This window comes from Onychostoma macrolepis, chromosome 08 (assembly GCF_012432095.1).
Source record: "Onychostoma macrolepis isolate SWU-2019 chromosome 08, ASM1243209v1, whole genome shotgun sequence".
Lineage (NCBI taxonomy): Eukaryota > Metazoa > Chordata > Actinopteri > Cypriniformes > Cyprinidae > Onychostoma > Onychostoma macrolepis.
Window position 1 is genome coordinate 2,199,575 of NC_081162.1, and position 20,873 is coordinate 2,220,447.

General features: G+C 40.9%; 1 protein-coding gene across 2 annotated transcripts in view; it reads right to left on the reverse strand.

Moving 5' to 3' along the window:
• The window catches only part of ift122 (intraflagellar transport 122 homolog (Chlamydomonas)), a 41,731-nt gene that overhangs the window by 13,580 nt on the left and 7,278 nt on the right, over positions 1 to 20,873 (reverse strand). For both annotated transcript variants that reach the window (XM_058784088.1, XM_058784087.1), the window contains 12 exons: positions 19,234 to 19,309; positions 13,625 to 13,816; positions 12,396 to 12,534; positions 11,591 to 11,793; positions 6,785 to 6,922; positions 6,473 to 6,637; positions 5,645 to 5,842; positions 4,088 to 4,228; positions 3,949 to 4,002; positions 2,633 to 2,794; positions 2,252 to 2,418; positions 1,750 to 1,921 (listed from right to left, as the gene is read on the reverse strand). In XM_058784088.1, coding sequence (XP_058640071.1) covers positions 1,750 to 1,921; positions 2,252 to 2,418; positions 2,633 to 2,794; positions 3,949 to 4,002; positions 4,088 to 4,228; positions 5,645 to 5,842; positions 6,473 to 6,637; positions 6,785 to 6,922; positions 11,591 to 11,793; positions 12,396 to 12,534; positions 13,625 to 13,816; positions 19,234 to 19,309 — 1,807 coding nt within the window. The remainder of the gene's footprint in view (positions 1 to 1,749; positions 1,922 to 2,251; positions 2,419 to 2,632; positions 2,795 to 3,948; positions 4,003 to 4,087; positions 4,229 to 5,644; positions 5,843 to 6,472; positions 6,638 to 6,784; positions 6,923 to 11,590; positions 11,794 to 12,395; positions 12,535 to 13,624; positions 13,817 to 19,233; positions 19,310 to 20,873) is intronic.

Here is a 20,873-nt window from a genome sequence, read left to right on the forward strand (position 1 = left end):
TGCACCCCATAAACACAATCAAGCCTAGAAAAAAAACAGTCAACCACCCCTTTAAACTGAACTGAGCTGGACGATGACATCATTGAATTGAATAATGAAATGCCTTTAACTGAAAATTGAGTGCTTAATCTTGTCATTTTACATTATTGACACACTATTTTCCTATTTTGATATTGGAAAGTTGCTTTGACAATCTGTATTGTTAAAAGCGGTATATAAATAAAGGTGACTAGATTTGACTTGACTAAATGAGCTCATTTCAAATTTGATGCCTGCTACAGGTCTCAAAAAAGTTGGCACAGGGGCAACAAAGGGCTGAAAAAGCAAGAAATTTTGAAAAGATTCAGCTGGGAGAACATCTAGCAACTAAGTTAATTGACATCAGGTCTGTAACATGATTAGCTATAAAAGGGATGTCTTAGAGAGGCAGAGTCTCTCAGAAGTAAAGATGGGCAGAGGCTCTCCAATCTGTGAAAGAGTGTAAAAAGACTGTGGAATACTTTAAAAACAACGTTCCTCAACGTCAAATTGCAAAGGCTTTGCAAATCTCATCATCTACAGTGCATAACATCATCAAAAGATTCAGAGAAACTGGAGAAATCTCTGTGCGTAAGGGACAAGGCCGAAGACCTTTGTTGGATGCCTGTGGTCTTCGGTCCCTCAGACGACACTGCATCACTCATCGGCATGATTCTGTCATTGACATTACTAAATGGGCCCAGGAATACTTCCAGAAACCACTGTCGGTAAACACAATCCACCGTGCCATCTGCAGATGCCAACTAAAGCTCTATCATGCAAAAAGGAAGCCATATGTGAACATGGTCCAGAAGCGCCATCGTGTCCTGTGGGCCAAGGCTCATTTAAAATGGACTGTTTCAAAGTGGAAAAGTGTTCTATGGTCAGACGAGTCCAAATTTGACATTCTTGTTGGAAATCACGGACGCTGTGTCCTCCGGGCTAAAGAGGAGGGAGACCTTCCAGCGTGTTATCAGCGTTCAGTTCAAAAGCCAGCATCTCTGATGGTATGGGGGTGCATAAGTGCATACGGTATGGACAGCTTGTTTTGGAAGGCACTATGAATGCTGAAAGGTATATAAAGGTTTTAGAGCAACATATGCTTCCCTCCAGATGACGTCTATTTCAGGGAAGGCCTTGTGTATTTCAGCAATACAATGCAAAACCACATACTGCAGCTATTACAACAGCATGGCTTCGTAGTAGAAGAGTCCGGGTGCTGAATTGGCCTGCAGTCCAGATCTTTCACCTATAGAGAACATTTCGTGCATCATTAAACGAAAAATACGTCAAAGACAACCACGAACTCTTCAGCAGCTGGAAACCTATATCAGGCAAGAATGGGACCAAATTCCAACACCAAAACTCCAGAAACTCATAACCTCGATGCCCAGACATCTTCAAACTGTTTTGAAAAGAAGAGGAGATGCTACACCATGGTAAACATGCCCCCGTCCCAACTATTTTGAGACCTGTAGCAGGCATCACATTTGAAATGAGATCATTTTGTGCATAAAATTGTAAAATTTCTCAGTTTAAACATTTGTTATGTTCTCTATGTTCTATTGTGAATAAAATATTGGCTCATGTGATTTGCAATTCGTTTAGTTTTCATTTTATTCAAATTTAAAAAACGTCCCAATATATCCGGAATTCGGGTTGTATAAGCTTCTTTCCATTTGGTCCTCATAACGTAGTGAATACCAGGTACACACACACACACACTCGTACCTCATCCCAGTGTCTAGTGTCCACATGAAGCAGCACCAGTGCCTTCAGATCACCCATTTTATTATAAACCTCAGCAGCATAACCGTGATGATTGAACTTCTTAAAGAACATGGCACATCTGGACAGCGGCTCCCTCTCTGCTTTATCCAGCTTACGGGCCAAATCTATCAACCTACACACAGACGGAGAGAGAGAGAGAGAGGACGATGATTTATGTTAGCCATTGTGCTGTCTGTATGTGCATATGTCATAGTGCATATCAACATCTTGTTAAGCAGATTTTCTTATCTGTTTTTATATTTATCGTTAGGGAAGAGGAGATCAGGACATGACGCAGGCCTTCCATATGTGACCATGACTCAAAGCATCTGTGGAAGATGTCTGCTAACCATCAGGCCATCTCATCAACATGCTGCTGTGACCGTTTCAGTTTAACACCATTGGAATAAACTGTTTACTGTAATATCTACAATCACTAAAGCCCTGAGTGTGTGTGGCTCACATGTCCATCCAGCCGTGTTCTCCGATGATCTCGATGGCTTTCATGTGTTCTCCTGCAGTCAGGTACATGTCCGCAGCGGCTCGAGGCTCCTTACTGTTCTTGGCCCAGTCTGCCTGCTTCTTCATCAGCAGCTTAGTGTCCTTGGGGTCTGCGGAGCCCAGGAAGTCCTTCAACACAAACACATCATAGTACACTGATCACGTCTGCAGTAGTTACAGATAGCTAATGTAAACCGGGTCTGTGTATTCCCTCAGCTGAAGTTGGGTTAAGTCAATATGTGTGGACTTGCATTTTTAACTCATACAGTGACTTAAATATACCTCTTTATACTAAAACATCATGAAGAAGACATCACACAGACACAAAGACACACACACATACCTTAGCGTACTCAAACATGCGCAGGTCTGTGTACATGCTGAGCGCTCGGCTGTCATGGCCGGTTTTCCTGTAGAGTTTAGCAGCCTCGTGGAACTTGCCCTGATACGCACAGACATCAGCCAGGAAGAGCTGGTTATTACTCTCACCCCTCTTCTTCCTCTCCTGCACAAAACACATGTACAGTAAGACACACAGATGTGGTGTTTCACGACCATCACCACACACACCAACATACAAAACTCTACACAAACAATTATACAACTAAAATATGTCGGCTTTCCATGTTTTATGGAGACTTTTCATAGATATAATGATGTTTATCCTGTAAAAACTGCATATTCTCTCCCCTAACCCTACCTCTCACTGAAAACATTTTCAAAAATACATCATCTAGTATTTATAAAGTTATTAAGTTGCATGGACTGCTTTAATAGTGTGGTTATGGTAGTTTTTTGTTCTTTTTGCAGGATGACGGCCCCTGAACATTATACTGCAAGGAGAATTTGGCTGAAACTTTTGCTATTAAAACATTTCGTATTGTGTTGTATAAAAGAAGCACAACCAGGTTTGGAATGAGTGATGGTAGAATGTTTCTGTTCCTTTAAATCAGAATATGAACTGTGTGTGTGTGTGTGTGTGTGTGTGTGTGTGTGTGTGTGTGTGTGTGTGTGTGTGTGTGCGCGAGAGATAAGGGTGGCTTGTTTTCTGGGAAGGAAAGTTTGTGTTGTTCAGAAATGCTTTTGATGTCTGCAGTTCTCAATGGAAAGAATGAACTATTGAATTTCTGATGCCTACGGGTAGAAAAGACTGTGTTTGTGTGTGTGTGTGTGTGTGTGTGTGTGTGTGTGTGTGTGTAAGCAGTCATTTTGTGTTGCCATCTGAACTCCACAGGGAGGGGCAATGGGAACAAAAAAATGTCGCCATAAAAATTATTGTTTAGTTCTTAGGAAGAAAATACAAGCGTACAAGCCCTCAGGAGCTCATTCACATACATCACTGAGGCCTTGTTTCAGAAATGTGGCAATTACATTCAAAATAATAAATGACAGTAATTTATAGTAATTTGAATGCATGAAAATGCAGCATTTTGCAGTTTTAGTACTTCTTGGATTAGAAAAAAATAAAACTCTTTATAAGTAGAGAAAAATCACATACCTGAATGTTTTTTTTAAAAAGTACAAATATATCCTAGAATGATTTGAATTTTTTTTAAAATTTAAAATCACCTATAGAGCGAAAATGACCTCTAATTTAAGAATCAGATGAGATGAAGAGAGTAACATGAGGCATGTGTGTGTTGGAGAATGATGTCTTACTTCAATGCTGTTGATGAGCTCCAGATAGCGCAGATCTCGAACCCTGATGAACGCCTGATGAGAGTGACACAAAGACAAATATATCCTGAAACATTTTAAAACCAGGACGTCAGAGCAAAGCAGTGGGTGCGTGCCTCACTTTCTTGGCGGTGTGAAAATCGAGTCCCTCCAGAGCCTCTGTGGCCAGATCCCTCCAGTCATTATCCGTCACACCTAGACAGGCGATCTGATAGGCCTCCTGAAACATGCGCCGCTCCAGGTACTGATACATCGGAGCAGACTGCAGAGAAAAACCAGAATGACTGTCAGCTAAAGCAGAAGTGTAACGTGGTCCACGCATGTCCAAGAGGACGAAAAGAAAGTCTCGTTCGAAATGGATGTGCCAAAGTCAAGTGACATATAGTTTATGCAGTGCTTCTGAACCTTTTGACTCAAAGGCCCCCAGCTGTCTAACACAATATTCAGATGAGCCCCCTGCAGGAGAAGATATTTTTGTGCTGTAAAGGTTTTATTTACAGAAACATCTCAGATTACGCATGCAACCCGGTTCACCACTGACACCAAAAAACTGGCACCTGTATTACACGTCATCAAGTTCTAAATGTCTGAAGAAAGCCAGAAGCAGTTCCTTCTCAGCAAATGGGTTACATAACCTGAGACGTTCCCTTTCGAATCTCAATGCTGTCATTGCGTTGATGCTCCGGGAGCGTCAATACTAACGCCACCAGAATGAGAAAAGACCTCTGTCCGACAAGGCTGTGTAACAATGGCACAAACACTTGCTGAGGCAGAAAGGACCTGGGTTCCTGGGGTTAAATCCATGTCCAGACTGTAAAACCTGATGAATGTGTGAAGAGAGGACCAGTCTGCTGCAGCACAAACATCTTGTAAGGGTGCACCCTTGAATAGTGCCTCAGGGTGTATTCACACCAGGAAAGTCCACTAGTTCACTTGCTTTGGTTCCGGACCAAATACAATGTTGATTTTATTTATTTTTTTGGTTTGGTGTGGTTTGGTCTTTCATACTGCCCTTTTTACAAGTGAACCAGAAATTGTAAACAAAACCACGCGTGTGCTAAGGTCATCCATTCAACCGGATCAGAGTTCGACTGGAAGCAGACCGAGACCACCTCTTCAGCTGGGTCTGGGTACGGTTGTTTGGTGCGCACCCGAGTGCGATTGCTGTATTCACACCTGCCAACAGATCCGCACCAAAGGGGGGAAACGAACTTGAGTTTGATTTAATCGAACCAAACAAGACAGGTGTGAATACACCCTCAGAAGATGCTACTCTCCTGGTGGAGTGGGCTCTGACTCCTAAACTAAAATAAATTATAAATGACAAATAAAGGTTTCAAGAACATCTTCAGTGTTTCCAGCAGATGTTCATTAATGTCTGACATTCCCCCATAACAGAAATAAAGGGTGAAGCTGATTTAGCAGAGCTTCATGTCTCATCCTGTTGTTCCAACAAAACATGTTAACCAGGAACATGCCATTTACTCCACAACATGAGGAGGAGCAAAATGTCTTCACAACTGGATTTGGTTTCTCAGCCCTGTTAACAGGCCTACTGCCAATGACTTTACTTTCGTTAAACATCCCATGTGGATTTTATTTACACACAGATCACCCGTTACCAAGATCGTTCTCCATCATTTCCCAATCAACGGGAGACTGAAACTGTTTCTCGCACCTGAGGCACCTCCACTGCGGCCATGGAGTAGACGTGAAGGCAGAAGATCTTGGACCCGTTGTAACCCACGACAAAGCCCTGCAGTTTCTGCTGGTGCACTGGGAAGTTACTGGCTTTGATGTTCAGATATCCACTGCCAGAGAAACACAGCATGTCCTCGCACTGCGTGTTCCACGCCACGCTGTTGGCATTGGGCTCCTACAGAATCAGAAAAACACAGGGACACCAGTCAGAGCAGAAGGCGCCGCAGTGCATCTGAACGCTAACTGTGCTGCAGGTGAAAGCATCAGAGCTCATGTACAGATTCAGACTGGAGGGCATGCTCCACACAGAATTTCTTTTAAAGATATGTTTTTCATGCTCATTTGTAGTTACTTTACATGGTGTTTTTTAAATATTTTTTTTATTACCTTATATGTCCAAAACTGTAATTTTTCACCAAAAAAAACAAAAAACCATCTTGGAACATTTTACAGAAATCAAGATTGAATATATTTGGTCAAAATCCCATGTTATAAAAGATGAAGTGCTATGCAGGCTATTTAAGACAATATTGGCTGATTAGAGGGCAATGTCGCTCTCACATCTCAGACCTCAAATACATCAAATAACATATTAACCTTTAAAGAAAATACTGTACAAAACTTACTAGCAGTTGCCAAGTGGTTCTCAGTCTTACTTTTCCAACACAAATAAGACCAATCTGACTTTAAAAAGTTATGACCAATCTGCAACCAGCCCCAGTTCTTTATTTACCCTTGTACCCTTTGATCTCAAAAAAGTGAGTAGTCACTGAAGGTGAGGAGTTTGCATCTATGGAGGCCTGACCTGGAAGAGCAGCTCCTTGGTGTGAATGTCGTACACGAGGCAGGTGTTGTGTTCGTCCACCACAGCGAGCTTGCTGCGAGACGTGCTCATGTCCAGACAGCGCACTGATGTGTTCTGCTTTAGCAGCGTGATGGCAAACGGGTTGTCCACGAAGATCTTCAGGATCTACACACATAAAACGCTTTGAGGGTCATTACAAACTGAACTATATACACTGCTGAGACGGAAGACAAGAAGCTGCATTCACGTTGCACTAGACAGAAACAAAATGCATTACACTACAGCAATAACTATGACTTTAAGATCACATACAGCTCCATTTTTCAGCCCCACTAGAAGCCCCTCTCGTCCAGGTGGGCCGCCGATCACTTTGATGTAGCGAATGAGAGACTCCATCAGCCACTCCTTCTCTTTGATGGCCGTGAAGGACAAACACTGCAGTCTCTTTTCCTACACACACACACACACACACACACACACACACACACACACACACACACACACGCACACACACACAGAACAGGTTACATGTAAATCATCTCACTTTCTTTCTTTTTTAATCACTCAACATATTTATATATAGTGGCCCCAAACTATATCCTCACAGCTAGGTCACACTTACAAAATGACTTAATAACAGTGCATTTAATAACAAAACACCCAATAAAGCGACATTTATTTGAAAGAGAGCAAACATTGAAGGAAAAAAAATCTTACATAAAGAAGCAATGAATCAGTAGATATATAGGGGCAGCTTTACTAACGGCCAGCACAAACCATCTTTTGGCGTTAAAACAGTACTGTAAGGATGTACTGAAGATGCCCAGTGAAGGAGAGGGCAGATATTTTTGCGCCTGATCTTATTGAATATGCATTTGTAGGAGTTTCCCTTTCAGACGCAATATTTATGGGGGAGAGTATTAAAATGAATCACACAACACGATTTACTAACATTTGCGCTCGTCAAATTACTGGCATTCGCCAGAGGTGTAAAGAGTAGCTGAAAACCATACTTGAGTAAGAGTACAGATACCTTACAGTGAAAATTACTCCACTACAAGTTACAAGTCACCAATTCCAGAACAACTTGAGTTAAAGTATTAGAGGATCTGATTTTAACAGTACTTAAGTATTTTACTCATACTAAAGGTTCAAAGATGCACTAGTCAAAGAGACATGCCAGTCAAAATCTGTAATGTTGTGGAGAAGCTGAGGAAAACATGCAGAGGCAAGGATCTGTGTGCAGAGATTTCATGTAAAACTAGAACAAACAATAAGCCAAAAACCAAAGGGAACAAAGAACAGAATGACAGGCAAACAGACAACCATTACATTCAACAACTCACAAAGAACTAAAGAAACACTGGGGCTGTATACAGTATACAGGAGGCCAACAAGCTGAACTAGATAAGATACAAACTGACTACAAGCACCGCGGGAGACAGGAAGTGACAAAAGTCCAAGACAAGGCAAGAAACAGCTGATTTGTGAGGAGAGCAATCACGCTTATTTTCTAAAACCAAAATAAAACTTAATACCTCAAAATTGCAAAAACAAAACAAACAAAAAACAATATCCTTCAAAAAGGTCTCTTCAGTATAATGGATAAATTAAATAATGTTAAGTAAAATGAAAAAGTCCAAGTGTTCTTGCACTGGATGTGCTGGTTTCTGCCTCATCGCCAGCTGCAGTCATGTCCTCATCTCATATAAAACACCTGTGATTCACAACTACTGGCTAAGAAGCTCACACTCACGTAAAGTAGCCTTGTTGACAAGTTTGGGTGAGTAAGGGCAAAACGCTCTCAAATTACTGGTATTCGTGCCATTATTTAACACCCAAAAAAAGCATGTCTTAAACCAGGCTGTAATCTGCGCTGCTGTTGGTAGATTGCGCTGGTCATTATGGAAATAATGGTGTTCTTTAATGTGTGTATTGTCAGTAAATCACCCGCAGAATTTTCGCCTCCCATTGGTGCTTTTATAGAATTGCACTCTAACGCTAATTTGCCCAGTTTAGTAAATCTGGCCCATAGTAGGGCTGGGTATCGTTTAAAAATTTTCGATACCGATACCTTGAGTTCGATACCGGTTCCTGAACGATACTTTTTTCGATACCAATTTTATGAAATCAGTTTTAACAAGATTACGTTATCTCAAAAAACTTTGGTTTTATTTTTTCAGCTTGTTGACATTGATACAGACTCAAAGCCTCGTCTCCTCAGCCACTGCACAAAGGAACAAAATATATCCAACACAATAAATCAGTGCAAATAATTTTAATAAAGTTCAAATAGTTTTCAGTTTACACATCTGTTAGGCTACGTTTACACTGTGCGTGTTCGTTTTAAAACACATAGCTCAGACAGAATCATCATTTCTATTCATTTATTCTAGGTTGTTAAAGACTTCAAGAAATTGAAAATCTTTATCCACTTTCATAAGTGGGTGTTTTATTTTCTTTCACCATATGTTTTATTGTTATTAAATTCTGGTGTAGTAGGTCTAATTATTTGAATGCATAAAAACTTATTTATTTACTTAATTTATTCTTAAAATAGCCTTATGAAATGTTTTATTTTTCCTCAGAAATTCTGTGTTCTGGTTTTCAAATGAAAGCATAAAACATTAATTCAATTTATCTTTAAATGATTGAAAATCAAAGTTTATTTATTTTGGCAAACAGTTTACTATTACAATTAACACATGGAAGAAATGTTGTGTGATCATGACTTAAAAAAATTAAGTTTTAATAATTTTAATAGTAGCCTAGTAGTAAGAGTTCCTCAGATCTGGCCCACTCCTGCAGAGGTCAGCTCGAACACACCTGAGCATGCTCAGAGTCTTCAGGATCATAAGAACAGCACAGCTGGGTGAGTTTGATCAGGGATGGAGCTGAACTCTGCAGGGAAAGACCCGAGGAACCCTGCTGTACATTCTGCTGAACAACAGTAATGTATTTCTGCCGCAGTGTCTTCCAAGTGAAACCGAACTTTTATTTTGACGGGTTGCCGTGAATACCTTTACAGTTCAGTGTGTGTATGATACGACGCTAGTTTTACTCAAATCAAACGGTAAAATGCTCATGAAGTGACTCTCAGAGCAGTTCTGGAGATGTTGTTGTTAATGTGATGAACTCCACCTACACGTATATTTCTGCATATGGCAGACACTTTTATCCATATTTCATTAAGACATCTAATCAGTTCACGCACCCCTGTGAATTAAATCCATGACCTTGCTGTTGTTAGCACCATGCTCAACACCTGCATGAGCTTCATGAAATAACAATCAGTGCCAGAGCTGAGGCCACATTACACAGCTCATTTCTTTCTTAAAATGCATTACAGCTCAGCAGTTTGCTGTTATATTCCATAAAACTGTCTATCCTGCCCGAGCTCGTTCTGCATTCAAGAGTTCATAAGATTAGAAATATTGTGCAACATCTGTTTGACAGAATACAACCTACACTCAGGGTGCAGGCAGAGAAACAAAGAATCAGCAACTCTGCATGGCATCTGTGACGAGCGGTGTGTGTGATGCGGCTTCATGCTTGTTTATGGGCCTGTGCGTTATGAGCGGTCACTGCTTCGAATGTCAACTACACATTTACACCAGAAGTTATAGTTTAAGACTTCAATGTCATCAAAAACACATGCTATATGCAGCTTTTGCAGCTGATCGAATGTAATCTGCAATGTCCAGTTTATCACTGCGAGTGATGGAAAATGGGTTTTAAGGTGACAAACACCTCACTAGCACGTTCACGTGAAGAAACAGACTGTGGCTTTTTTCAGCCAGATGTTGTAAGCACAGTTTAAAAGTTTACTAAAAAGATCTTGGATCACAAATGTGTTTGACTTTCCCTTGCAAAATATGCTTGGTTTGTCATCACCGAGCAACAGATGTAGTTTTGACTCACTCCTGTTACTGAACACTACACATCAACAGAAAAGCAAGTCTTACTAAGTCTGCTGGGACACGGGAAATGATGCGTAAAATTGGGGCTCAGCTTCACTACTGGTGGCTCGGTCAGTTATAAGGCTGTCTATCCTGGACTGACACTGAACAAAGACATTAGCTTTCCTCCTCCTTACGAAAGGGGCCGTTTGGAAGCGGTAAAGTCACTGAAGAGCTGATAGCGATCAAGGCCCGCTGGATGAGATGTTTAGACACGGAGGGTCTGCTGAGTGTCAGAAGAGAGCAGCTGCAGTTTAGTTACATGTTGAAGGACTTCTCTGAGCTTTGCTCTTTCTCTCTCATGCTGGACAATCAGGCCAGACTTATCATACATTTAAGATGGTAAATGTTGTCCTTTTGATCACTTTATGCTTCTGATGCACAGAAAAGAGCAGCACTGAGATTCTGCCAAACACTTGTGTGTGTGTTTATGGAGGAAAGACTGAATTTCCAGCTGTTTTTTTAACTGTAGTTCTCTGCAGGGGATCACTTTGGATAAAGTCAAGGATAATAAATGACTAAATACATGAAACAAATCACACTACAACACACAAACTGATGGACAGAAGGCACTTTGACCGGCTCATCTAGACAAAACACTTTCTGTGTGTATTTTTGGAGTGTGGAGTTTGAATGAGCTGCTTCATATCACAAGAGACGGGTCAACATCTGACCCGACCGCACAACACAGCCTCTCAGTCATCCTACAGCTCTGTGTTTGATCACGCTTCAGATAACACTGCGTGACCACACGTCTTTCATATGAGATCATGCACACACAGTATGCATCTGAATAAAGCCCATTCTTAGGAACATGGAGATGTTTTCCATTGGGACACATTCATTTGGTCACATAACTGAAATGCAAAAGAGCCTATGGTCATCACTGTAAATAATGGTACAGCGGTGGTCAAAATGATGAGAACACTAGTGTCTTCAGCAGCTAAAAATGGTTTTAAGTCAGTTATTTCTATCTTCTGCTGGAGCGTGTCCGGAGGAAATATCAGATTACATTTACAAACATTCATTTAGCCATTAATTGTAATAATCCAGTGATATCTTTGAGATCTGATCATCTTCAGTCTGTCTGCAGTGACATGAAGAAACAGAACAAACTGAGACTAGCGTCACGTGATCTGGCACACGTCTGGCTCTTTACCTGACACAGAATGATGTGCTGTGAGCAGACGACGAGCAGGTTGCACTCGAAGCGCTTGCAGATCTTCTCTTTGACGCGGTAATGCATGTCGGAGGAGTCGTCGGAGAGCAGCTCGTAGATCAGGATCTTCTCGGGAAGCTGGATGGCCAGTCGGCTGCGGTAGATGGCGATCTTCTTCACCAACTCACGGCATTTGATCCGTACTGTGAGGGAAAGTTGGGGAAATATCAAGAACATTCAGACAAAGACACACGGACGGATCACACTGAAGGCTATCGCTAGGGATTCTGGGCCTGTACCTGTACACGCAGTACCTGAGGTCTACATATTTGTGTCCAGGGGCCGTCAGGAGACCCCGCAATAATAAAAAGATCTAACTAAATGCATTTTTAGGGATGTCAAAGTTTGCACTTTAATGTAAACATCTTTTTACTGAATTTAATATTACTTCATTATGCTTTCTAAAGATGATGAAAAACATAAGTTTAAAGGACAGTCTATAGTTTAATAAAGTAAGAAAAAATGAAATCTGCAGAGTGTTCATCTCTCCTTCCTTACACGGACGACACGCATATGATCAAAGAGAATTTGTATTTTAAGTGTATCTGTCTCCTCGCCACTATCACAGTATATATATATATATATATGCTGTATACTAATTAATTTACAAACGGAGACTAAACCTAAAGGAACATACAGTTACACACATGCTGCAGTAAGAGCTTATGGCTAAAACGTTCAGAAGTGAAACATGTTCTCTTGAGTTTGAGAGCAGCATGTCTGAATATGATGATTTTCTGGTCACCTTTCTGCTCGGTGATGAGGTGCTGTACGATGACGTCGGTCATGCTGTCTCTGTAGGCGTAGCGGTCCTTATACAAGCCGTGGACCGTGCTGAAGATCAGCTGGAAGAAGGCGATGGTGCCGTCCTGACAGCCTAAAACCTGCACACCACAAACATCCATCAAAGAGCTCCTACCATACTAATTAAAGCATGCAAATCAAAACACAAAAACTGTGACATTTGTTTGATCGTTCTCCTTTTCGTAATGATGTTCTAATGTCTGTGAAAGACTGGTGACTGCTTTATTAAACAGTTTGAGAGAAAAACAGAGCTGTGATTTATAACCCAATATGCGAGGTGATTTTCACATAACTAATTAACTCAGTCACACCTCTCCTCTCTGATTAGATATGCACTGTAAGAGTTTACACCTTTAATCTCTCCTTCTATTAATAAACAATAGCTTTAAATAGAGGCGAGTGATGACAACAGCCAATCTCACAAACATATTTCACCCCTCAATCAAAGAAGAAACGAAGGAAAAAAATGTCTAAAAAGTGTATTTAGGACCATTGGGGGTTTGGCATTGAGACATTATTTCTTCCCCTGACTAATTCTCTTAACTCTAAGGCAACAAAAAATATTATTATTATATATTATATGTATTATTATTTGCACAGTAATATATTAATGACAATAACCATTATTAGTTATATTTTTTATTTGACTTGAGATGAAAAGTGAACTAGACATATTTTTGTGAGATTCACAGGCTTTTCTTTATTTATATAATTCATTTTGATTTAACACCATTGTATCAGGTTTTGAAACGACTTGAAACGGTTACTTTCTGGCTGAACTTGATGTTTTCATTTTGAAAGAACATGTAGCTCAAAATAAGTTTTACACTTCCCATCATGCTTTGCACGGGGCTGGATACGGGGAGACAAAATGTTAAAATAAAGTGTTATTTTATGCACTTTTTAACAAGATGAGAAAATAGGGAGACTTGTTAATGTCTAATATTGTATTATGATGGTCGTTATTTGGCTGAACTTGCATAAACAGTGGTTCTACACGATGGAAACGTTATCTCTACTCAAATACTTCATGTAGGATCAACTAAAGCAAACTGAGTAAACTCAACTTAAAATTAGACATGTCCAGATAACATGATTCAGTCCTGTGGAACCACTGTCCATGACAACACCCCTAGCACACCTAACGACCCTCATGAATGAATAACTGACCACATAGTTGGAGTCTGGCTTGACTCGGCAGGTCCAAACCCAGGAGCTCTGTTCCCCGATGGTGCCGAGCCGGACCCCGTCTTTAGTGTAGAGCGAGGCCTGTTTGTCGGAGCCGCCCATCACGATGTACTCGCCCTTAGAGAAGAAGCTGACGCAGCAGGGGTCGAAGCTCAGCGGCCGGTCCTTCCCGATCTGCAGAAGCATGGGAACACACTGCGCTCACACAGCCATTAAACACCATCATCTAACAACAACTCTGACACGCTGTGCCAACCTTCTGTGCTTACTAGAAATAAACAAACAGCCAAATATTTCAAATAAACACTTATTTTGATGAAGGCGTTATAATAATAGGGGATCACATAACAATGTGGTGATATTGCTAGCTTTATGCTATAACTCTGACAGATGAAACTGTACTTCAGCTCAGATGCAGTTCAGCATGAAGCCAAGCTAAACCTCAAGCCTTAGCATCAGGAAGTGTGGGAACTTGAGCCTTGCACAGACACTTACTATCACACACACACCATTCATAAAAACATCTGCACTGTCAGCTTTGTAGAAGAACACGCTTAAAATCACCTGCACAAAACCGATCATATATGTTGTCAATAAATGGCTCAGACATGTTTGCAGTGTTTAGTTGTATCAGAGTGAGTTTGAGTCAGATGCAGTCAGATACTCATGATGAAGCTCCACGTACTGAATAACAGCCCTTTTCATGTTTTTGAATAAGTTGCCGTTTCAGTTATTACAAAGTTAAAAGCATTATGGTTTTAAGAGGCTGATGTGTATTTTAATTTCTGAAATGTTCTCTGAGCACGAAACATTTTTCAAAGCAGCTAAAAGCTTACAGCTGTGTGCGAAACACAGAAACGCTGCTGCTGTTCGTCTGATAAACGCAAACACAAGAGTGATGTTCACCATCAGCCCCCTTCGCTCTCAATAAACTAGTTTCTGTCTGCATCAGCGGAGCAGCTCGAGATCACAGACGAGCTTCTCACTGGATAGAAGCTAAAAAGAAGAAACGCAAATGTACTTTTTAAACACTTGGCTCCGCTGCAGTGTGTAACATCATTCATTCAATTCCCTCTGGATAAAATGAAGCCATAGCTTCCACTAATCATCCTCCTGAAACACATCAGACTGCAGAAGTAAAACAGGAACAGTATTTCACAGTAACTTTACACATGTCATACATGGAGCTGAGCGAGGGAGAGAGGAAGCTAACAGGACAGTCATGTTTTTCGTTTGTTATGAATGCATGTGTTTGGTGTCTGACATGCCAAAACCATGCCGCGCTGGTTTGCTTTAGCGAGCATCCCCTCGTCAGTGCTGTGCCTGTATAGAGCTGCAGCGTTCGGCACAGCGGCCGCTTTACGAGCTCTGTGAACAGCAGAGTAATGAAGGCAGCATGTTTGTTCAGACAGCCCCGAAGGCGACCACATTACTGCTGCATAACGAGCGCTGCATATTTTCCCTTAATTACTACACTTCCCATGCTCACCTATGTGCGTGTGCGTGTGCGTGTGTGTGTGTGTGTGTGTGTTCATAATGTTTTCCAGCAGAGCTGCACTCAGATGACGTCTTCTATAAAACATGATCACTTTCACTCAGCTCCATGTATTTATAGAGAACACATGGAAAATACTCCTGCTCATCTGAAATGAGAGGTTAATGTGAAGTCCCAGTCGTGATGGATGGTCTGTGTGGAGTATGATGGTGGCAGTGTTTCATGGTCCTGATGCTTTGGGGTAACATAGATCTGTCCTGTGACAGTTTGTCTTCTGAAGCAGGAGATTGGACGAGTAAAGGCAAAGATCGGGCAGCATTGAAATGAAGATTAACTAAACAAGAGCTGCTTCAGGCTGGAATACACTACACGACTGATTCACAGTCTGGACGAGTCGGCAATAGTGTCCAAAGTCAGAGCCGGTCTGCGGAGCTTGGGCAGTCGGAGCTGAGAGATTTCACAGAAAGCTGTCTAGTGCAGTGCTTCTCAATTCCAGTCTTGACTGAGATCATCAGCTTGTTAGGAGAGAGATCCATGAACTGAACAAACGAGCTGATGATCTCAATCAGGTGTGTTAAATAAGGGAGACATGCTAAATGTGCAGAGCAGGGGCCCTGCACTGCTGTAGTGTATCATACACTGTGTATGACGGTAAGAGACGGTGATATCAGCCTGGTGTCTGAGCCTCCGCAGCTACAGCGACACACCATTAGTGTGAATCTGTGGCGACAAATGGATTTGAGATCACTTCGATTATTCTCAAGTGACCTTACGTAAACCTCGCTCAAGATCAAGACCACATCAGTCAGCTTCAGCTATGTGCATCGGGTCACTAACTAGTTGGCATGTCTGTTCTTCTATGTGGAGTACATGAATGAAAGTATAATTCAATGCATGTGTTGTATGTACTTGCGGTCTGTGAATGAACATTTGAGCACCACCTTCAGGCTGAATTACACACCAGACGGCTGCTAAAAGTGTGTTGAGCCATTAGAATATACAGCTGACAAACTGTTTATCCTAAACTAGCACTGAGAGACAGAATCTGCCCTGCAGAAATGTACAGTTCTGCTACCGCAGAAAAGTCAGTCTGGTCATTTACAGTAATTTACCAGGTTTACGGTGTGCAACCTAACGCCAAATCAAACTCTAGTCCAAGTCAAGACTCAAATCCCTGTTTGTAACAGTTTTCCTCTACGCTCACTTTACACAGGTCAGTTTAGTAAATCTTGAAAAGTGTTTAGTATCTTGTTGTTCAGCAAATCACGTCTCATGTTAAAGATTCTGGTAACTTCAAAACGTATATGCAACATGAAGTCAATGTATTTTGTTGTAAACATAATATAACTCAGACGTAATATGATCAGCAAAATTCAGATTTTACCATGACATCTCAACCATGAGCTCATTGACATATTTACATATTATCCACACCCGCTGAGCATTATGCGTCAGGCGGTATAGTGGATGACAGCAGATGTGAAAGAACGAAGACGAGGTTTGCTGATCAGGAACAGAAATCCAACAATACTGATAAAGAGAACTTTGAAAACAACAGACAATAGACCCGGGGCGTTTCCTCCGAGGAGGCAAGGGAGGCAGTGCCTCTTCAAAACATTGGATGAGAAAAAATGTGCAGTACAAAAATATAACAACACCAATATTACAAAATATAACTTTAAAAAGAGTATAAATGACAGTTTTTTCTAAAGAGACAGTGTCCAGCAGCGACACCAGCAGGTAAAGTCACAGCGGGAGTCTGCGTCTGTCGTGCCTCCCCTCAGCCCACTGAGTTTTAACAGACCCTCTAAAGCCTGCGCTGGGTTTAGTGGGGGGTAATTGAGAATGAATGGGGGAAAGTCACGTGACGGGAGGCAATGCCTCCATCGTGACATGATTGGATATGACTGGTTATGTTCGGCTGTGATTGGTTCAAGCGATAAATCCCGCCTTGTGTTCATGTGAAGACTGATTTTAAAGAGTGAGTAAACAGCTCACACACTTAGATATAACCACTGTTACATAAACTTGAAAAGCCCTGAAAACATGATCTGTGGGAGTTTTAGTGAGTAATCAGCTTGCTGAAGTTTAAGGTAAATCTCCGTGTCTGTGACCAATATTTACAGAGCTTTGATAACTGATGACTCGAAACATTCAAAAATACTTAAAAGTTAACTATCAAGAAGAATAGCTGAACATAAGTTCACAAATAAAATGTTTCAATTGTTGTTGCATTGAGTTATTATTTTGGAATAAATGTAAAATGCTTAAAAAAAACTAACTTGAGATTCATACTTGGCTTTAATAAAAAGAATATTGATTACATTGTTAATGTAAAAATATAAAATAGATTTTGTTTTCTTTTTCTGCTAGTTTAAGTAATGTTTAAGAAAATGTGACTGGAACATGATTTATTTGATAAAAAAAAAAAAAATGTAAAAGGACTTCTCCTCCTCATTTCAGAACACCACCGCACACCACTGCAATAGACAATATCACAATACAGACGAACAAACAAACGGACCTATGAGTGTTAGTGTTTAGCTACTTGATCAGCGAGCACTTCTCAGTGTTTGGTGAATGTCAACACTAAATCTCTCTTTGGCATGAGTTTGCAGGGCTCACAAAATCGCTAGCCCAACGTCCCGGGACTATTGTGTTTTCCAGTTGGGCTACCAAAATGTATCACTGCTCTGTAGGGGTGGCATGGTACATGTATTCGTAACGAACCGTCACGGTACGGACATCTCGGGTCGGTGCATGAGGCCTTACAACGAATACAGGCAATTCACCCCCAATCCAGAAGGGGGCGCACGCAGTAATGCAACGCTGTTTGATAACCGCCAGCAGAAGAACAGCTAATGCCATGAGTTGCGCACTTGAAAACAAAGCCCACTAGACAGTGACCATGTGCTGATTCTGAACTCGTCTCTCACATAGACTGACAACCCTTACAGCAACATAGTTTTGGCCCAGATCCAGCCCACATCTGGCCCGTGTGAAATCAATGCGGGCCGGATCTGGGCCGACACTGCTTGCTGTCTGGGAAAGCACACTCAACTGTTTGCGAAATGGAGCAATCCTACCTCTCTCATTTGGCACAAATCCAAATATTCCATATTTGCGATGTAATGTATCTGAATGTTAAACTATTATTTATTATGTAAATGATAGGCTTTGTACTTCAGTCGCATTCCAACGGTGACACAGGCTGATGTTTGGTTCACTGTATTTTATTTTGATACCAAGTACCAACTGCGCTGTCAAGTTAGCAATGCTGGAACTGATGTGTGTGTGTGTGTGTGTGTGTGTATTTTCCTGTTGTACCGAAATCACATCGAACCGTGACCCCCGACCCGAGGTGCGTACCGAAGCGTGACATTCCACCCCTACTGCTCTGCCCGACGAGCTCTTAAATACAGGGCTCCCGCCGTTACCGGGGAACCGCTATATTTCAGCCGCTCTTAAAGCGCCACCTCGTGGCAGAGAATGAATTTGCATTTCCAAAAAGCCTCTCTTATGTTTAGATCGATGCCCAATTGTGCATATCGGCCCATGTTTTTACGCAGGAAACACATAGTTGTAAATGTGAAAGAAGTTAATGTGCCTTCTAAAAATCTATAACTTTATAATTTAGACAGTAATATTTATGTTTTAAATTTATATAATAATTCATGTTTAACTCATCCCTTTTCATAAAAATGATTTAAAGGCTGAAATACCATTTTATAAGATTTGTGTTTTTGTGAAAACCTGTATCTGAATTGTAAATCATGTCATTTTATGGCTTAAAATGTTACCATAGATATTGTCCAACCCCAGTCGTAAGGTGCTCATTTTACTTGTGCAGCTCTTAAAAAGTCATAAATTGCCTTAAATTGATTTTTTTAAATTCCTTCAGATACCCTGTAAATAGACATTTGATTGACATTTAAAGTCTTTTTTTTTTTTTTGCTAGTTAAATTAATTTTCGGGCTACCAAAATCTGAAGAGTACCTGCCCGAAGGGCTCCCAGTGGTTTTGAAATTTTGCGAGCCCTGTTTTGACATGATCATTTGTATCGTCACAGCGTAATAAAAACACATCGCACACACACCTGTTTCCCACTGAGCTGGTAGAACGACAGCCTCTGTCCCCAATCAGCCACTGCCAAGATATCGTTGTGTTCATCCCTGAAACACACACACACACACACACACACAGTGTGACACACGGCTATTCAAGAGCACTGAGGAACATCTGTGCTGTGTGCTTTATCTGAGATCAGCTGCTGCTCAGACTCCATCATCATCCATCAGCTATATCACCTACTGACTGAGGAGAAGGTGCATAATGCAAACACAGAATGCAATGAGTTGCGTTTCAAAGACACACTGATATAAACATGCATACGTGTATGTAAACCACTGCATGTCTGTGCAAGTGCTAATTATTTCATATGGAGCTTCACACATTACTGCACCTGTAATTCAGCTTTAATTTGTATACCCATTTTTATCAAATGACAGTAGGTGAGGATTCACACTCTGACAGCTCGAGACCGTGAATGGGAGACAAAAAGCATATATACTTGTTTCTGTTTAAATGTGATGTGATGTGGCAGTGAGATGACACTGCTGTTCCTGCACTCCTCTGATTACACCGGTAAAACACCCTGTTTGCAGGAGGAGGACTTCAGTTCCAGAAGGACTGACACGTGAAGACTGTGTGCTGTTCTCATGACATCAGGGACGTGACACATCAGATGCTCCGATAGAAAGGCTGCGTGTGCCGCTGACAGAGATGCTACTCGCGCTGTTTGATGTGTTTGAGATGTGCTGTTTTCCTTAATGCATAACTTACATTTCACAGGTATATTCTCCGTCTGTAAATGTTAGAAAGTCATGGAAATATTTCCATTTTGCTGTCAGAAGTGCATGATTCTCCGCTAAACTTCACAGACTTCAGTGAACGAGCGCTGAACAGACGGAGCTCAATGAAACAGGAGCTAAAGTTTAACAAGTGTATTTGTGTGATAGCACTGACTGTAAAGTGACTGTAATCAAATTAGCCTGACACAACTCTGTGCTTTTGTTCTCATTTTTAGTTTAATGAACTTAACTTCCACTTTAAAAGCCTTATTATATAAGCCTTATAAAATCCACTTTAAAAGACAAAACTAAGGCACTGATATGTTTTAAGATCAGTCAGTGCAAGTTTCTTTCAGTTTCTTTCAGCTCAGACTCACATTTTAGTCTGGGACTAGGCTTAAACCTTGTCTGTGAAACCGGGGGAATATGTATTGTTTTGTTGGACAACATTGGGCGGTAAGTGAAATATATATATTAAATACAGATTTTATTTTTTTTAATCCAAATACAAAAACCAAAATACTGAGATATATATATACTGTATATCGCAAATTGGCCAAAAAATACTGAGATATGAAGTTTTGCCCATATCGCCCAGCCCTACGTCCCGTATCAAATCAATACCGGACGCGATTTGTCCCGTATTTTACAAAGGTCAACACATATTTAAAGCCCCCCTGTAGTCAAAAATGTTATTCCTTAAAACTCATCTTTGATCGTCAAAATGACATATTGAAATGTTTTTTCTCATGAAAATAATTTTCTCATGCCTTAAAATAGCTTGAATATAATACTTTTAGACTGCTGCTGCGGGTTATTCTTCAAGTTAGCGCTTCTAAATTCACGTTAAACCACAGCTACATGGGTTTTTTGCTCTATTTTATTT